Source organism: Vidua chalybeata, chromosome 7, assembly GCF_026979565.1.
Source record: "Vidua chalybeata isolate OUT-0048 chromosome 7, bVidCha1 merged haplotype, whole genome shotgun sequence".
Lineage (NCBI taxonomy): Eukaryota > Metazoa > Chordata > Aves > Passeriformes > Viduidae > Vidua > Vidua chalybeata.
Window position 1 is genome coordinate 13,940,788 of NC_071536.1, and position 20,954 is coordinate 13,961,741.

The 20,954-nt window shown below is 37.1% G+C and overlaps 1 protein-coding gene across 3 annotated transcripts in view; it reads right to left on the bottom strand.

Annotated features, from left to right (window-relative positions):
* PARD3B (par-3 family cell polarity regulator beta) overlaps positions 1-20,954 on the bottom strand; it is a 396,105-nt gene that overhangs the window by 353,238 nt on the left and 21,913 nt on the right. For all 3 annotated transcript variants that reach the window (XM_053947862.1, XM_053947861.1, XM_053947860.1), the window contains exon 2: positions 17,322-17,423. In XM_053947862.1, coding sequence (XP_053803837.1) covers positions 17,322-17,423 — 102 coding nt within the window. The remainder of the gene's footprint in view (positions 1-17,321; positions 17,424-20,954) is intronic.

A 20,954-nucleotide genomic window follows, 5' to 3' on the forward strand; every position in this document is an offset into this window, starting at 1 on the left:
ACCTGATTCTGTTGGTACTTATGTCAATCACTCTTCAAATCCTGCCTTATCCTTGATGACAAAAATCTTAGGTGCCTTTGCCTAACACAAGAATTAAGAGACAAAGAAATTATGTGCTCTCATCCCTAAATAGTAACAGTATTCTATTCACTACCCTCTCTACACAAGGCCAAGTACTGCATCTTGTTCCTAATTTCCCAGAGAAAATACAGTAAATTGTTAGGGCAAATGGGAAGGGTAACATCCAGTTCCAACAATCAGGGGCAGCAAGCAACAGCACATAACGACCATAGAGGCCTAAAAGATGCTTTGGTTTTTCCTGGGACATAAGCAGTCTAGGAATTATAATGTCCTCATAAATGTCTGCACTTACAGAACAATGTACTAGAAATAAGGAGTTCCTCAGTTTTAACAGATAGTTCAATTTTCTCTGCATCAGATTCAGTCAATAATGTGTCTTCCATTAACTGGATGAAATTATTTTCTACTACTTGAAACTCTACTGCAGAAAAATTAAACAGGCAATTAAGATAGTGTTTGTAATGTGTTCACAGTAGAAGTCTGAGTTTGGGATTTTTTTTTCTAAGAGTAAGGAATATACTGGGGAAAAAGCCAAGTGCTGGAAGTCCCAATAACACCCACTGTTTATAAAGCAATCAAATGTTAACTCAAGATAAAAATACTTCAAATGCTGTTTGTTATTCTTCCTCAATTCTATCCTATATTACTTGAAGATATTTAAACTATGTCTGTATTTCCAGCTATCCTCTACAGAGTGGCTAGTGTTACTAAGTAGACAGCCAACAGCAAAAGGAATCGTTGGAAGTATTTACTCATGTGCTTTAAGCAATTGTGACCATTTCAAAATTTTACTTTTGAAGAAATAAATAAGCCAGAAGAAACCACTTCTCACCTGAATTTCAACAGTTACACCATGTTTTTATCTGTATTAATACAGGGATACAGGTGTACATGTAGATCTAAATGGTGTGCCATGCTTTGCCTACCAGCAAACTGGACATAGTCATCCTCAACTTTCCTTTTCTACTCTGAGGTTAGCAGCCAGGTAGGTCTTCTACAGTACTGGTGCACATTAACTTTCAAGCTTAGTTCTACTACCAAAATATGGTTAATTAAAGTAGAAAAGCAGGCAGCCCACAAACACCTGATGGCCAACGTTTATAATGATCCAGAGCATTCTGAACCTTTTGACATAACTTTCCCAGTGCCTGCTGACAGGAATGTCCAAATTTGGATTTTTGAAAAACTTGTTGATCAATTAAGTACCACAGCACAAGAACAGGCTTTTCAGTCTACCCACAGTCTCTATTTCCAAGTCTTGTACTGCTTTTCAGACCTCCAAACGTAAAGTTATCCATATCCTCATTAGTTTTAATGACGGAAAGCTGAAGTTCCAACTGCTGCAATTATCAGGTTTTCCTCCCCTATATGGAGACCAATCATCAAGTTTTCTAAACTTTGAAGCAGCACAGCTAATCAGCATAGCTACAAAGCCCTTCCTGCTGCAGCATAGTACTTCTCCACATCTTTTTTTTTGGTCCAAGGAGGTGAAAAAACAAGACTTCTGCAATATTTTTGACTTAATTAAATACTTGGTTGCCAAACTACATTTGGATGAAGCAGTATACAGATTTTTTTTTTTTATAACGCCCACACACCTGTCCTAAAACCTAATTCTAAAACCTCTTCAAGAGCCAGACCTGCAGGGCAGGGTAAGAATCTATGCCAGCAGGTACCTTCTTCCAGGGAAACAGACAGAACTTCCAAGCAAACTGGATAAAAGAGCAACAGCCAGAACAGGAAGGTACATGAAGTGGTATAGGACAGTTCTTACTACATGTTCATTCACAAGTTCTAAGTCTAAGTTATTATATAAATCAGTCATATATTCCCTGCTTCAAAGAAACAAATGGAATTTCCTTGATCAGAGGACAGTAGCAAAAATTAGACTCTGAAATGGCAACAAAATTTCTGAAACCTGTGAGCTACTACAGCAAAGAAAGCCCATCTCAAAAAGCAGCACAGTCAAAGGCATGAAAGATGGTCCTATTTCTCAAGGACATTTATTGTCCAATTCTAGTGCATTACTGCTTAGCAATACAATTTGGAACTGGAGTTCTTCCTGTAGTGGTTGCATCAACTCCCAATGTACCACAGCAGCATGACCACTTCATAATGCTATCAGCCAACACCTTCCCCTACACAGAACCACTGCCTCTCAACACTTCTGGCAAAAGCAGAGTCCACAAAAGGAATTAATTTGGAAAACTGTTGTGGGTAAAAAAAAATAGGTTTTATGCTTGTGTCAAATTAGTTTAAATGCAGAACTGTTCCTGTACAGTTCAGAGGGCAAGAGCAGCAGGACTGGGTGGGGACAGACAAAACCCTATCTTCGAAAGCAAATGCACACTTAGGTTGGATCAAGGCTGCCACCAAACCACAGCTAAGGCAAAACTAAGCCTTAGAAACATTCACTATCTCTGAGTGCCTCTTCTGGAAGAGGAGCCTTCAGGTACCGAAGTAAAAGCCCCTTTTCCAGAGACAAAGGAAACTTAACAGGCTACGGAAGCACAGCTGTACACAACTGCTGCCATCTTCCCTTTTGCATGAGAAGACCAGGACAGCATTCAAAAATGGTTATAGGGAAATGGGAATGTGAATTACTTATGCAATATGTAAAGAGACCATATATAGCTACAAGTCCTTTGCTGTATCAAAGGCTAGCTTTGTGGGGGGCTGGATGGAGCAGGGAAGGTTTTTGAGGAAGGGATTCTAAACAAAAATGTTGTATCTTTGTAGGCGTTCATCTTCACCAAAAAAAAAAAAATCTTCTAGAGAGGAAAAAAAAAAACCAATCTTTGCTGAAGTGCACTTCTTATTTTATTTCTTGGATTAACTACTACTCTCTCCAAATGAATTTACTTTTCCAGGTTGTGCTTATACATAAGACTCAGTAGTACTCTAGCCGTGAAGATATTACTTAAATAGCCATTAAGTGAATGTTGCTACTATTCAGAATAACAAAATAGAAGCTGTTATCCAAAAGGAGAAATTGAAATTCTTCACTCCTTTGTTTAACAGTTACTATAACCAGTTTGCAGGGAGGAGGCACAGAAATAAGAACTACAGTGCTATACAAGGATTACAAATAAAGCCAGTGGGTAGTTTTAGCTTCATACAAGATCTGGTAACTTGAAAACGAAATACACCACACATGGTGATCAAAGCTCCTCACATAATACATTTCATACCTACCTTCAGCAGTTTAGCTCCAAAGTCACAAAGGGACAGCAAAGTATCTTAAGACACCTAATTCCTGTTGCTGCATTGTTTGTCCATCTCACTGTCATTTTTCTACACTGACCCACAGGAACTTCTTGATCATACACATTTTTTCCTTGAGGCTTTGACTGCTACAAGGAGATATTAGATAAAAAAGGAAAGTTTTGGAAAAACCTTCCTTAAAGGCTGAACATAAAACGATGTAAGAAACATGTATTCTAAGAAAAACTTTCAGAAGTGTTAATATAAAATGCATTAGCACCATATGAAAGATTCCTCAGATTTTAAACACGTAAAACATTAAGATGAGGAAAATCTCAGTACTCTGAAATTCAGTTCTTTGATTTCTTATCAGTCAGTAATCTTTGTGTAGTCCCAGGAAGGCAAGCAATCATAACTTGAAAGTGCCACTGGGTCAAGCTTAACCTAGCAGTTTAAGCTTAGGACCTCAATCAACAGCATATGAAGACATTTCTTCAGCAAAAGAAGAGCAAGTCTTCATCTTCTCTAATAGAAGTTCTTCCAAGAAAATTATTAGCAACATGATTACATTAACTTGACTGCATGATCTACTGTGGTGCATTTTATTATCCTCTTGAGAATTACACCTTAAAGTTAAAAATGCATTGGAAAAGGTGTACTTTAAAAAATACCTAATTACTATAATTACTATAGTCTGCTAAATAATTATATAACAGTAGAACTTCAGTTCATCAGAAAGTTAGCTCTTATTTTGTTTGAAAAAGCAAAGAAGACATGAAATGGCTTCGTCAGGAAGAGAATAACCAAATTATCCCCTATGGACTGAAAACTATCTAGTTTTAATTAGTAAGAAATCACAAAGATTTCATGAAGAAATGCAACTCTGCAAAAACAATAGTATAAGGCCATGTACTATTTGAATGCTGTTCTAGGAAACCACATCATGCACATCTGTATTTGGCCAGCTGTTCATGCATGTTGACTATTGCTAGTCTTCAACTCAATTTTCAACAAAAAGCAACAGAAAAAGCATCCACAAATGAAGCCTTCAACCAAGGTAAAAATAAGTCAACTTCATTTTTAGAACTACTCTTTGCCATATATTGTTTACAACTGACATTCTACGTCATTTTGCTAACATAAATATACTTTAAATATATGAGAAGTAAAGGCTATATTTTATTCAGCTACAATTATCAAGCAGTGCTTTATCAAATAATGTTTTTATCCTAAGGGTTTTTCTGGTACAGGAAGCCAGGAAGAACAAGCTAAAGGTAGCCTAGATGCCCTAAATTTTTTCCTGCAGTTCCAGCATTCTGTCCCAAAAGAGGGAACAGTACATGACAGTCTCTCAGAAGTCTGCATTTCTGCAGCTGCTCTCTGGCCACAGGAGAAACTGTGTCACTGCTTTCTGCTGTTACCTCAGGTGGTAAAGTAACAGCAGAAAGCACTGACACAGTTGCACTCACAGTTCTCAGTCTGGTCTTCCTCCAGGAACCCAGACTTTTGACAGCCAGAAAGGTCTGTCCTCCTCTGTGAATTCAGTCCACCACCTACTGTACCAGCTGTTCTGGAGATACATTGCTTCCTTCTCCACAACAGTCCCTGTCCTCAGCAAAGGCAATGGAAAGCCTACTCTAAAAACCATTTTTAACATCTTCTTTGCTCTTTACACCTGTTCTTTCACACTTGTCCAAAATGGTTCCAAACAACAGATAAATTCCAATGATTCTTAAGATTCAGGCATCACATGTTGATTCTCAAATCTGAGCGATTTGTAAAACCTCTTCTTTTCAGATAATGCGGTAAAATCCTGAAAGCTGGAAACCCTTCAGACATGAAGAAAATATTGTTGACTTTCCTTCTTTCAAACAGCCACTTTCAGTTATATGAATAAACAGGTATACCACTAGAAAATAAGAGTTTGAGCATGATTTTAAACTCCAACAGAAAACACACTAGACAATCAAAGATGTATGTAAAGGGAAAAGCATCATCCACTAATGAACAGCAAAAGTGAACTTAAGGAATCATCTGGAATCCTTTGTGGATAGTTTTGCTACACAAACCTGAATTTAGAATAGCCTTTATAAACTTCAGAACGCACGCTGCCCAAAAACGTTAGCATGTATTCAAAATGTTTTTCTTATTTCTGCTTCTCGAGCCTGTGACTTCTGGATTACCTGGCATCTCTCATAACAGGGAAGCAATCTTCAAAAACAAGGATGCCATTAAATGTCTCAAAAGTGTCTGAAGTGAAAAAGGAAGGACTGGAGTGAAAGGAAGGACCAGCGCTACAACAATGAGAGAATAGATCTTAATAGCTTCATCTGATTATGAAGAAAAAAAGGCTTGAAATCCCTAAAGAACTGCTCCATGTGAAGTCATTATTGGACAAAATCAGTAAAAGGGCTTGTAGAAGGTGCCAGCACAGAAAACATATTCTCATTCTAGAAAGTTTAAAGTATTTTAACATTACATCTTTTTCAACTAGACTACTTATTCCTTGATATCTCTTCTTACAATATTTTCCTGACTGCACATTTTTATTTACGGATTTTTTTTTTTGTATGGTTTTTTAGGCTAATTAGCTGAACTTTAACCATGTAGCGGCAGCATTATATCTTGACCCTTAAGTGTAATTGTGAATAATTTTTTTTACTGAAGTTCTTGAACTACTGTTCCACCTGTCTTTGAAGAGAGAAAAACCAAAATCCCCCAAGACTTGAGCTTTCAAATTAATCTAACTCAGTTTTACTATTAACTCCATTCTCACAGAATAAGAGAACAAGAAAGCATTAATACTGAACAGAATTATAGAATCATTTAGGTTGGAAAAGACCTTCAAGATAACAGAATCCAAGCATTAACTCAGCACTGCCAAGTCCACCACTAAACCATGTCTGTAAGTGCCTTTTAAATACCTTCAGGGATGGTGACCCAACCTTTCCCTGAGCAGCCTGCTCTAATGCAGAACCACCCTTTTGGTGAATAACTTTTTTTCTAATACCCAATCTCAATTTTCCCTGGTGCAACTTGAGGCTATTTCTGCTTGTCCTATCACTTGTTATCTGGGAGAAGACACTGACCCTGCTTACTACAACCTCCTTTTACAAAGGTGTAGAGAGAAAAAAGGTCTCCCCAGAGCCTCCTTCCAAGTTAAACACCCTCCATAAAACTTGTAAGCAGTTTATGAACACAGTCAGTGATCTGGTGCTTTGCAGAAGATATTTCTGAACTCTCAAAAAGATAAAGGCATATTCCCTTATTTCTACACCTTCTCAGAAGATATTTACTGTACAACAGGTATATCAAAGGTCTGTATGTCTCTATCCCTACAGCCTTTCACACACATGAGCCTCTCCACCCTGCAAGGAAGGAACTAGCTCACACTTACTTGGCACTTTCAATAGAAGTCTGCTATGCTTCAGCCACAAAGCTGCCTCCTGAGCTGAACTATGGAGCCAGTGCCCTTCTCTGCCTTTTGAAATTAAACTAGGGTAGGCTTTCTTTTAAACTCCATATTGCATACACCAAAAGGTTGGCACATGTGTGCAGGGTTCTATGTGTGCACTTTCAAAGGCAATTTACAATGTATTTTCCTCAAACATGGCCACTGTGCCCTAAATAAAATAAGGGCTGATGACTCAAACCTGCATACAAGAATTGAGCTGGTTTTGTTTTAATACTTGTAGGAGGTATTTGCTTTTACAATAGCAGTGGTATTAGCCATCTCCCTATTACACCACCCCCTTTACAAATGGAGAGTGCTAAAACATAAGTCCCAAATCGTTTGCAACTGCTGAAATTTAAGTGAGATTTCTACCAGTGTTTCAAAACTTTAAACAAGCTTTAACTTTCTGGAGGGAGGAGTCATAGGACTTAGAAGAACAGAACTCAATACAGGAGTTGTATACTGATCTAAAATAAGGAAAGCTTACTATACTGAAGCATATTCCCAAAACTGTACCCGGACCAACATCAATTCATCGGGCCAGAACAGAGTCAGTTCTGAAAAGGAATGAAATACCAATACAAAACTTCTCCTCCACCACTGGGAAACAAAGTATATCACAGTAGGTGTTTAATTCCTTGTACTGAAAGAATCTTTGGAGCCCCAACTGTAAAAGGGAACAAAAACCCGTTCCCTCATTCAATCTAAACAGGACACATGCTACAGTAGTATCATAAATAGTTTTGGTTGCAAAGGACCTTTAAAGGTGATCTAGGTCAACCCTGCTGCCACAGACAGGGACATCTTCAGCTATATCAGGTTGTCCAGAAACCCATTCAACTTGACCCTCAATGTTTCCAAGGAGGGGACATCTGCCATCTCTCTGAACACCCTGTTCTAGTGTTTTACCACCATCATTGTAAAAACTTTCTTCTTTCTCATCTGAAGTGGCCTTCTTTCAGTTTAAAACCATCACCTCTTGTCCTGTTGTAACAGGCCTTGCTAAAAAGTTTGCCCTCACCTTTCTTACAGGCCCCCTTTAAAGTACTGAACAGTTGCAATGAATCTCCCCAAAGCCACCTTTTCTCCAGGCTGAACAACCTCAATTCTCTCAGCTTCCAAAACATATAATAATTAAACCACTATGTGGAAGTATTTAACAGCTCAGCTTACTTTATATAGCAATACAATCCACCAAATTGTCTCACCACCACAAGGATACAACATTTTACAATGCATATTATTCCCTTGGTAAGCATTAACATGTGTGTGCTTAAAGACACTTAAGCATCAACACATGTATACATAATTCCAAATATTTGTTACATCAATGAAAATCACTGAGAAGTAGTAACTCTTTCACCAGGTTATGCTTACATAAAGAAATATTAAGCTTCTTTTCATCAGGAAATTTGTGGCCAGATGCACTTAGAATGACCTCCATGACCTCCACCCCTTTTTTTGTGCAAGAAACAGAAACCAGATAGCTTCCCTTGTCAGATCACCAATTAGCTACAGTACTTAGTGCCCAGATGACAAAACACATTTTCAGGTCAAGAGAAAGTGTCACAGCTGTATAGCCTAATACTCCCCAAAAACTAAGAGATCCATGTCTCAAACCTTCTGCATTGCTCTGTGTTTTTAATATTCTGAAAAGCCAAAATACAGATCAGATAGAGGGTTCAAAAAACACCAAACTAGAAAAGCACAAGTTTCAGAATTACATTAAGAGAATTTTAACTCCAAAAACCTCCCATTTAGCATTTAAAAAGAAAATCTTATTCCAAAACTATCAGGAATTTTATTAGTGCCACAGATTTACTGTCATAGTCACTTAACTTTTTTTTTTTTTTTAATCTGAAACAAGAATTGGAATACTTATCACATTTTTTGAAAAAAACCTGATAGTTACAGATGTTCAGAGAAAGAGTTCACAGTTCAGAATGTTCAAACACAAACATTCCACTGGAAAAAACTGAAACAGGAGTCCATCTGGTAAGAACCTTCATGCACACACTACTGTTAAAGTAGGTAGAGCTGAAGTAAGTAACCATTGCAAGATGATACAAGATATCTATTTTAAGAAAAAATACATTATACAGCACTAAATTTATAAAAAACTTATAAATTCTTCTAGGATAAACAGGAGACAAATTTATGCATACAGGCACCATGTTACAGCTCTAAGTCTATACAACTGAATTTTCTTTAACAACTTAAACAACATCTGACCAGGTGTCTGTTCTTAAAGCTACAAACTTATCTTGAAGCATACTGCTATACCTGAAGTTTATAACAAGCAAGTAACCAGAAGCACATGATAGTGTAATTGCACACCCCAGAATGTAATACCACACTTAAAAAATGGTTATCTTAATGATTACGCTAATGACTTCTGAACTTCCAACCCATGTGCATACAGTTTCATAATTACACAGCTTGAAATCCTCATCAGCAAATCCAAATGCTCCTGAAATCCAAATCATTTCATAATCTTGAATAATGCATGGCACCTCTGCAGCAATAAATTAAAACAAATTTCATAAAAATGCAAAGCTTCATAATCTGTATTCTAAAAGACAGTCCATTACTGAAATGAAGTGTTGCTTAGTAAGTACTAACGACAGTGATTTGATGACTCCTCCCCCTGGTATTTACAGTTCAGACCCTATGTCAGAAATAAACAGACCAATTCCTACCAAAATATCCTTTTTTAATATATATTTATATGTACATGGTGGCTCACAGCATATCCTACTACACAAGAGTGAAATCAGACATCTGTTTCCTAAACAAGCACTGGCTCAAAATTGCATGAAACTTTTTCCTCCTGAAAAGTGTGAAAACATGTTTTTAAAAATAGGCTGCAACTTGACTGGTTTACATATTATTTTGTCAATAGCAAAAACAAAACTCCATCTTAGTTCTTTGAAGGGCCAGCAAATCAAGGTCTATAGTTTCTCTATAAGAATGACCCCAGCCCCAATGCCTTTTTTTTGTTTTATTTTGAACTATTGGTAAACCCTAGACAAACTCAGTGGAAATTCTTAGCAAACATCAGTGCTGTCTTTTTGAACAAGTCAAAAAGTCTTGTCAAGATGACAAGAAAAGTCATTATTACAATCAATGAAAAATCATAGAAGGGTTTTGGTTGGAAAGGAACATAAAGATCATCCAGTTCCATCCCCCTGCCACAGGCAGAGACTCTGTCCACCAGACCAGGATGTGCTCAGAGCCCCATCCAGTCTAGCCTTGAACACTTCCAGGGATGGGGCATCCACAGCTTTTCTGGGCAACCTGTGCCAGTGCCTCACCACCCTCACACTGAAGAATTTACTCCTGATATCTTATCGGTCTCGTCTTTTACTTTAGAAACCTTCCCACTTGTCCTGTCACTCTCTGTCCAAGTAAAAAGTCTCTCTCTTATTTTTATCATCTTTTAGGCACTGGAAGGCTGCAATGAGGTCTCCTTGGAGCCTTCTCTTCTCCAGGCTGAACAATCTCAACTCTCTCACCCTGTGTTCACAGAACAGCTGCTCCTTCCCTCAAATCTACCTCCTGGCCCTCCTCTTGGCCCTCTCCAACAGGTCCATATATTTCTTGTGCTGAGGAATCCTGACCTGAACTCAGTATTCCAGATGGAGTCTTATGAGAGCAGAGTAGAGAGGGAGAAACACCTCCTCCAGCTTGCTGGCAATGCTTCCTTTGATGCAGCCCAAAAGGATTGATAGCCTGTTTTGTTCTTGGATTTTCTTGTGTCCCACATTTCCATACTTTAAGGTGCTAACAAGGATAAAGGTATTATTTAAAATATGCCCTTTTTAATAGTTCCCTTCCTTGTGGACGTATGATCTATTGCTAAGCATCAGACACCTGAAGAGTCTCTACTGGGATTCCCTTGACAGAAGAGAAATGGCATGGAGCTTTTATCCACAATTCTGTTTTGTCTTATAACTTCATCACTCAGAACTAGATATGAATATTTAAATAAACAAATACTGTCAGCAATAACAATTTCATATCCTAATAACTCTGATTATTGGAAATAACAGCTGAAACTTACGACAAGGAATTTACACAATGAAGAAATAGAGTACTCTAAACTTTGAACAAAGATGTCCATACTGTATTATGCTTTTGGAGGCTGTAAACATGCTATGCAGAATATAAGTTTAATCCATTTTAATTTTTACAATTTAGGATTTGAAAGAAGAATGCATCATTAGTTTTCCTTTTGCTAATAAAATTTTAAGATTTCTGGGCATCTGTAATATCTCATTACTGAAATCACAAAATAGAAATACAAAACCAGAGGCAGTGAGGAAGAGTCACAAACAACTACACATATTCTGGCAGAGATACTAACCACAACTTTAAAATTATAATAAGGGGGAAAAAAACCAAAAATGCACTAAAACCAAATCAAAGAACAGCAGGCCTTACATATGAGTTTTGCCAAATTTCTGCAATTTCATTTTCCTCATCTTGATCACATCAGGCTTTTTGATCTACTAATCCCTTGGTTTACCTCATTAACAGCAAGGAACTAAACATCAAAATTGGCTGCCTCTGAACACCCATTCAGATTTACAGAAGCATAGCCAAGGCACTGCCAGAAGCACTAAGTGTCAGAAGTCTGAAGCGTGTATTTGCTGCAGCCAGTTCAACAGTCAGCAAAAGCACATGCATTAGAGCATAACAGGCCATGGTATTAACCAACTAAATGTCATAAAACATTGTGTCAAAGCCCTAATCCAGAGCAATATTAACCACCTTACAAGGAAGAAAAGCTGTAATTTTTTCTTCTTTGATTCTTCATTCTGTTTGATACAGGTTTTATCAAAGACACAAAGCATCCAAGTTATAACACACCATTTGAAACTATCCTGTCCATTGCAGACTTCCAATGTTACCTCCATACTACATGAAACTAACATCAAACTGCTTTCTGTGCTACCAGACACCTCTCCCACATTCTTATAAAAAAGGGATTTTTTTAAACTTCTCCAAGGAAAACTTGCTCAATATGCAGTAATTTGTAGAGGAGTCTACATAAAAAAAAAAAAAAAAAAAAACACCGCAGCATAAGCTTCAATAGGTAAAAATTCTCAGCTGTAATGACATCTCTTCCTGTTTTTCCCAAACAAGTACAATATACTATTGTGCAACAAACTGAAGAATAAAAAACCCTCTATTCTACACCCCAGTTATCCGAAAGTTACAAAACCCTAGAAAGTTGAATTACAGAGAAGTCTAGAGTTTGAGCAGCATTTCTCTAACTTAAGTATGCATTATTTGCATGGATCATATATTTGAGAATCAAGCCATACAACAAAATAGCTGTAAAGCATGACATTTACAGGTTCTGCTGACACACTGGGAGGTAACTTAAAACAGCACTGAAGCCTCTGCCACTGACATCCAGGGGAAGTTTTTAAAGCAGCAATGCTGTAACTCCGTGTGAAGAGAAACTGCCTCAGAATTCCCCAGCCCTTTATTTAAACCACTGAGACATTTCTATCCACTAGCCCCCTTCTCATTCTCACTTAATCTTGCCATTTTTCATCTTGATGTAGAAATTTTCCTTATCACCTTACAGTCTTCAGTCAGAGCTTCTATATTTACCTAAAGGTTACTGTGGCCCTGATTTACTTCTGTTTCATACGGAATTTGATGGTTGAATAGAAACTGATCAAAGTTGGAATTACCTCATTGTAACTTAAATACACATTGCACATTAGCATATGCCATCACTTTCACAGTCAAAATGACACTTTTCACAGACAAAATGATGGTCTACAGAGTCAAACCCAGGTCAAAAAAGAACTGCTCTATAGTCCTAAACCCAGACAGCCGTCACTCCCAGGAACTAAACCTGCCTGCAAACAACAGAAAAGTTCCAAATCCACTGGCAGAAAACATGCCTGTCAGCATGTTTTTCTACCTGGAAAAACATTTCTTTTCTATAATTACATCAGTCTTGAAGTTCACATCTACTTCATTTTTATTGCTTTGTTGAAAAATCTTCTCCAAACCAACCTCACACTTGCAAAATCATCACTGAAACTAAAGCTACCTGCAAAGGCTTCTGTCTGAAGTAGGGCTTCAAAGAGTTACTTAGCATCTGTGACAAAAGCTTCAGCCAGATCTTGAGCTTCTTATCAGAAGCATGCATGGGCCCAACAGCCATTTTGAACCAGCAGCAGCTGATTTCCCTAGCAGCATTAGGAGACCATCCAGGAGACATGTTTTCTCAATATTGCATTTCTGCTGTAGTGAGCTGAGAAGAAAGAATTCATTGATTTTCCTATTTAATATTTCATTAAATGCTTAGCTAAAATAGGTATCTGAGCTACACTTAATTCATACCATTTACTTGATATCATCATTAGAAACACTTAAATGACAGTTGCAGTCACTACAAATCTTGATAGTGTCGCTATTTCAGCATTTCATTAACGGTGCTTTGTGTCCTTCAAAATCTTCCGCTGCTGTTAAAAACCCCTACTCATCTATATTTAACAAAGAAGATACCCAAGATAAAACTAATTTCTAAGATCATATTGGTATCCTGCTATTTCAGTGTCAGCACACTGACCATCACAATGACTGACTTTTTTTATTCCTTCCACTCCTAAAAGAACCACCCCACACCACAAAACACCCTCCATCGTTAGCAGGAGAGCTGCCAATAAACAAGTCTCTGGAGAGCCTAAACCCACATCATCTCCTAGGATGGCATGCCTCATCTTTTGCCATCAGCACTGACCAGAAAAATGTATCTTTACAAAAATGTTTAGCCCCTTTGTTGGCTCAACTGTAGCTACTGCAATACTGCCCTTGCAAACACAGTCTTAGAAAACAACACCCAAGATATCCACAAAAACCAAAAAGTACCAAGCAACAAGAAAAAGACACAAAAGCAAACAAACAGATGAAAAAACCCTACAAAACAAATCAAAACAATCAAAAGAAAAACTCAGCACCCTCACAGCAGACCTCCATCTACTTCAGAAGAGCTCTGTTGAAAAAGCACACCTGTAAACATGTTTTGCTTGTATTTAATCTTGTCAAAATATGAACACATATATACATAAAAAGTTTGATAGAAAGTGTATTTTCCCTGTAGACCTCCACATTTATTCAGAAAGCAGAACTGTTCTGATCTAGGAAGCTTGTTGTCCTATAAGCAAAGCAAGTTTTAACACAGGCTTTCATTACATCCTCTTAGCCTCCCCAGGTGTTTGCAGGTATATGAAAACATGATTCCATATAAAAATCAGCAGGAAGCCTAGATGGTTGCATTAAGTTTATGCATGTAAGACGTGCCAAGCACAGGGCTCCATGTGCATAACGCTATGAAAGGAAACATTTTGTACTCCATCTCTTACACAGCAAAGAAATTTTCTCAGAACATTTTCTTGCTCAAGAGTTCATTTCAAGTGGGAGATCTGTTAAGAACAGTATACAAAGAGGACTCCATTTATAACTTCTACATTAAAATCAGACAATTTAAATAGCATGTCCTAGTTCAATTGACAAAACATGGGGATTTTAATTAATTCGTCATTCAGACTATCAGGACATGAACCAATTGCTGGATAACTCACTGAAAACAAGCTATTTTAAAGCTTTTCTACAAAACTATGTCAACTAGCTTTGGACATCCAATTTAGGTCACAGATTATTGCTGAGGCAACAGCAGCAAGAGGGACTCTCAGCCAGCAGAATTTCCAAAGCATTTTCACATGACACGTTACCAAGCACATGTAATACTAATTTAGATCTGTTTTATAGGCAATTTAAAAATGCCACTCTGTCCAGCATAACTGTGCAGTTGATAGCTGCACAACTGAACTTTGATTAATCTGGAGTTCAAGAGGAAGTTCATGTAAGCAGAGCTCAACACTACTGCCACTCCCAGTGACGGGCATTACACATTCCAATGCCATTACCTCAGGACTGGAACTTCACCATTTAATCCATTTTTTTAGTTCCCTCTCATTTGTTCACTACCCACCACAGCACTTGCTGCTTACCTCATGAGTAGTTGTGCCTCCTTAACAGTCTATTGTTAAAGACTGTCAAAAGCTTTTGAAATTCCCAATAAATTATATCTGATAGCACTCTCCTTGTTTTGTTGTCACAGTGAAAGAATTCAATAGATTAGCAAAGACATTTTCCTCTGAATAAACTGTGCTAATTTTCTGCTATCAAAGTATGATCTAGAGCAGATTATCTCTTCAAAAAGCAGCAGCATTTCCTCTGCCACTGAAGAAGAGCTTGATGGTCAGCAGTGCCAAACACATCTCTGGTTAAAGGCACTGAGGTTAAGTGCAAGCTTATTTTTATAGAGAGTGACTGATTTAATGTGAAACTATGTCACTGGCTTGGATGCACAGCAAAGAATGACAAGGACAAGGGACCAACAAACCTGTGGCCTATTCATTTACCACATATACAGATAATCACAACCAAAGACAAGCAGAGCACAGATAAATGTACCAAAAATTCCTTCATCTACTCAGGGACTTTAAAAGACAAATAAAATAGCAGGTCAATCTGACCTGAGTATCTCCTCCCCTTTTTTGCAAAGCTTAAAGATCCCCTAGCAGAGATTCTCAGTATGAAATAACACTGGTGAAGGCTGAAAGACTAACAGGCCACTTAAAGCTATCAAAACTACAAGTAAGGCTTTTATAAGGCTGGTTCTTTGATATCAGATCATATCAAACTTTGTAAGTAGGTAGTATGGACAGCTCCTTACACGTGCTATGGTGCAATTCCACTCTCAAATGAAAGAATTCTTCAGCCTCTCAGACCAGCAGATCCCTTACAACATTCTCCCTTACTTTAATGAAAAAATCTGATTTTTCACTGCAGCTGCTCTGTTCAGCAAGTCTCTTATCCCTCTTTCACCAAGCCACTCTGAAGAAAATAAGATGATAGTGATACATCCCATGTTATTGAGATATCAGAGGAACAGAAATTGAGGAGTTTGCTATATTCCTAAACCACACCAGGCCACTTCAAAGAGTAAGATTCAAGTTTCCCAGCGAGTTTTCCCTAAGGCTCCCTCAGAGCCTGACTTAGCACTGTCATAACTGAGGAAGCTTAGACCCACAGCTGTGACCTAGAAGCTTATTCAGTTACACATACTCAATCAGTGACAGCCACTAACAAGGTATAGCAAAGGCTCTGGTCACAAGTTAAAAACTACACGGCATATCAAATATTCTGCACATTGATGCTCACGTTTCCATAAGAGCTCCTCTATCAGTATAAATAGAGAAAATCCTGGGCAAACATACTAATTTTCATTAACTAATGAGACCAGCAAAACATTTCTCTTTGATGTAATATCTCATTTTATGACATCTTATGCTTATGGTCTTACTCTTTATACACAACTGTTCAATTTCAGAACTCAGTCCTTTTGTCACCAAACACTCCTGGGAAAAAATGTCTTAAGGTATCTTAAGCATACTTCCAGTAAATATGGACAAGCAAGAAACACAAATATGATAAAAAGAATACATAACAAACAGAGTTCCACTGTTTTTAAAACTTCCCACACAAACCACCCTAAAATGACACTGAAGTACACACTAAACGATTTTCTAAGATACAAAGAAGCAGCATCCCATTAATCATAAGCAAAATGTTCTGCTTTGTATTAAGTCATTGAAGAATCAACACAGCATACAAAACTAGCAATTCTGTTTGCAATATACTAAATTATTTTTTAAGTCATCAAGCATATGGCACTTTAAATAGACAAAGCAATTTGTCTAAAAGCACAGGCATATCCCATATTTGGATCTTTGGTTTAAAGCCATTAAATATTTTTTCTTCTGATTTAATGAAGAAAAAAAGAGATAAAATCAGCAAAGTTTTATAAATAATACCCCTCCTTCTCTATGCTGAATAAGTCACCAATAAGTTTCCCAAAACTAATTTTTTCTGACAATTAAAAATAAAATTAAAAGAGGTTTCTCTGCAATTACTACTATCCAGACAAGACATTTGTCTTATTTTAATTGAAATTTAGAGACTCACAGCTTTTAAAATGAATAAGCAGCCTGCTCAGACTTTCAGTAGCAAATCATAGGAACTCCTCCCAAAATTTAACAGTTGAAGTAGCTGGTTTTGTCATCACAGGATTTGTCTATTTTGTCACACTCAACCATGACATTTGAATGATTCTCAAAAGCTTAATTCCATGCAAAGAAAGAGATTATAGAAGATATTTTAAGTGGCATTTATTTTTTAGTGGCATAAAAAAGAAAAAAAGTCTTGTAAAACCCACATTTTTCACCATGGTATTTGAATATAGAAATAAAACGAAACACAGAACTGCTTGAAAAGGTTAAGCCCTAAGTGAACTGTTAGGCTTCTCTTCTCACTGCTTGGGTCATGCTTCCCACTCCCCCATTCTACTCCAGAAGGGGAGAGTTACAGCAGTTATGGGCAGATGTGTTTAAGAATATTTAACATCCATTTCACCTGCCATATATCCAAGAAATGAGAAAGCAGCATTTGTTATTTGAAAAGACACATCACATTTTCATACAAGCTCTACCTTATCTTTGTCTTCCACAACATCTGCCAGCACATCATCTGGGTCCAGGATTCCTCCATCTGTATACTCCAGGTGGTGAATATTTACCCAGGAAGCTGGATCCTGTAAGACAGATACAAGACTTCTTAACCTACCCTTGCATGATTTCAATGCTGTCAGACATTGCAGTTTTGTGTCCCACTTATTTTCCACCTACCTCCCTCTATAGTCACAAGGTAGAAGATTGGAGCTACTACTCAAAACTGAAACTGAGAGCAAATGAAAACTACAGATGAAAAACAAAGGTTCTGAAATACCTACAGAACACTACACAAAAAAAAAATCTTTAAAACATACGTTTTTATTTCCTTATCAGTCTTTACCTAATTTGAACAGTAACTTTAAAACAATAGAAAAAATCTTTTTGTTTTATAATACTTTATAGATAGAATATTTTGGTTGTTATCACCACAGACAAATAAATAAACATACATATGGATGGACATGCACCCCTCCTGACAGGTTGTGGAGAGGTGTGTCATATATTTTTAGATATATAAAACACATCCATAATTTCTTTCACTGAGGAGGCAAATAATACTATTGTGGCAAAAAACCACAAATTAATAAGTAAATTCCAGTTTGCTTTCACAAATAAATACTCTCAAATTCCAATGCAACACTGTGTTCCATATTAACAGGATCATATTAATTCTCCAAAACTAAGGCTTTTTTCATACATTATTAACTCCTTCACTTCAACAACCAGTTCAGCCATCACTCCACTGACCCTGAAGCCAAAAGGCTCAGAGTGTACTGCTCAACAGCAAATTCTCCCTGACTGGAAATATAAAATGAGAGAGCAGACACACAGTCTGTAAGCACTGCCCCCAGACTATACCAGCTACCTGTGTACACAACTTCAGAGTGGTATTTATGTCTGAACTGCCTTAGTTAAGACTTATCCTCCTAGGACCAGTTCTTGTGGTTTAATGAGCACATGGCAGCCCAGTGAGTCATAGAGACGTGCGTGAGTACTCTGTGGTATCAGCACTGATGAACATTGCATCTGCTACAGCACAATGAAGAAAGAAAACATGCCTGGTTAAGACTATAAAGTATATTTGAGTCTTCCATCAAAAATTATGGAGAGTGGCCAGAATATGCTAAAATTGAGGGCCAGGAAAGGGGCATGCACACACATAGATTTGAGAAACATTTCAGAAATGGACAAAAAAAGATGACCACTGATGACCTGCAACTGAGGGTTAAGTGTAAATAGTTACAGCACTGCTGCATAACAACCACACAGTTAAGCATCTAAAAGTATGCCTATTTGGAACATGTCCATTTAATCTCTAATTTACCTCTTACTACAGTTATTTCATTTTGCAATGAAACCACCCATTTGTGAAAAAGCAAATGTTTGCTCATTCTAAGTATCACATGTTCAAAATTACAAAGCTTAAGAATTTCAATTAATATACTTTTTTCTCTGCAAAGTGCCGAAGTGTGGACAACTATTGCAGCTCAAATTTCTATCTTTAAGCCCAGGGCTTAAGTATTTTTACCCCAACCATAAAATTCTAAGATGAAAAGGAAGAAAAGAAACATACCTTTATGCAATAAATAAGCAGGTTAGATTATACAATTTACCTAAAGCAGTTACCTTGAAAAAAGACTGTAGCTTGACCCTACCAATAAACTTACAAAATATAATACTCTAAAACCAGAACACATCAGTAGCTACAGATGTTCCTCCTGAAACTTTTAACTTATGCAACCACAAAGCTTTTAACAGTTAGCAGCATTAAAACAACATAATTGAAAATCACTCCTCTTAACTGGACAAATTTCTGTGGCTAACCTATTTGGCTGAAGATACATTAAAACCTGCTGTATTATGCCACTGAAGTGATAAGAATAAAGCTGAAGTTAAAAATAAACAGCTGATTAGAATATTTTGCTTTCAGTGTTCACTTCTATTTGTGATTCAGTAGCTGTACCAACACAGATGTGTCATTGAAACAGAAACAAAGAAAAAAACAATTGTAAAACCCTATTATCTCAATAGAATGGTGCAAATTGGCAGGACACAAGCTCAAGACAAACAGCCACCCTAAAATACATTAAATTTAATGAATTCCTAACCCTCTTTCACTTTGGACCACAGCAAATACAGTAATTTAATTATTTTTGTTAATGGCAATATCAAGAGAACATCTCTAAAATAATCTCAAAAAACAGACAATGCCATTCCTCACCAATCTTTTGGAATAAGTGTAGCCAATGTAAGATTCTTTAAAAGAAAACAAAGACAATTCACACTGAAGTACAAGAACTAAAGTAGAGCAGGATTCACAGTTTGTTTTGAAGAAAAATACTTCTTAATGGCTTAGACACTGTGCCTCAGGTACACACAGTGTGTACACACTACAACCTTCTGATCTCAAGGACTCCCCAGTTACAATAACCAGCACAGACTAGAGCAAGACTGAACACTTGCTGGCTCAGAAATAAAAATGTGAACAGCTTCTATTAGCTTATATGAACTTGATCCCTGAAAGTTAAAAACCCATGCTGGGAGCAGGGAGCTTATAATAAACTTGTTTGATGAAGCAAATAGTAACTACTGCTAGATAGCCCAGATTATCCTCTGCACAGTCACAAAAGTAACAATGGTTCATCTGACCAGAAAACCCACTCACACATTCAAAATGACTTCAAAGTCAGAACATTTTCTCTTCTTTCAGTGAACTCCAAACATTGCCATGCATTGGCTACAAAGTGTCCATTAAAAAAAAAAATCTAAAAAAAACCAACACCACCAACTAAAATCTATATATCTGTTTCTTCCATGTTTCTTTACTCACACCAGGAGTCCTGACAGCTTCACTAAATAAAGCATTAATATTTTAGAAAACTCACCACTTAAAACAAGCCATTAGCTACCAGCAGATGTAAAAGTTGACTATTTAAAGTTCCAAACAGCACTGCATCCACATGTATATGCACAAACTCACACTTTGCACATGAGAGCTCAAAAGGAGTTGAACATGTCCAAAACAGAACCATGGTACATCCAAGGCAGAATCATTATCAGACAAAATGAAACTTGCTCAGGAAAAGGATTGTCCTATTTTAAGGTTCTTATGCTTTACTATGATAGAACAATCAAAAGGAACATCAAGAACACTTCAGGTTTCCATGTGTTTTAAAACTCCTAGACAGGAGATTGCCTTTCTAAAGTAAGAGAGTAACTTTATAGTTCATAAAGTATATGACTGGAAGTCTTGCAAAACAGTTTGCTGATTCTACAGTGTCTTCTGAAAGTTCGGAAAGTCAGAACCCAGTAACAGAGATGACAGGCTGTGCAAAGGGTCAGCGCCAGACAGCTTCAACAAAATAACACTTCTCACCTGCTGAAAGCAGCAAATGCTGGATGACACCCCATTTTTGATCAAGAAAGAGATTGATTAAGGGCATACTTACTGAGAAGGCACTTGCTGAGAAGCTACGAATTATAAAGTAACAAAAGTCTAACAACTGTATTCTAAAATACTAGGACAAGTTTGGGGTTTTTTTAGCTGATTGATTGTTGTTCCTTTAAGTTTCTCTAGCTTAAGATTGAAGTCTTATTCTAATGAATGACAG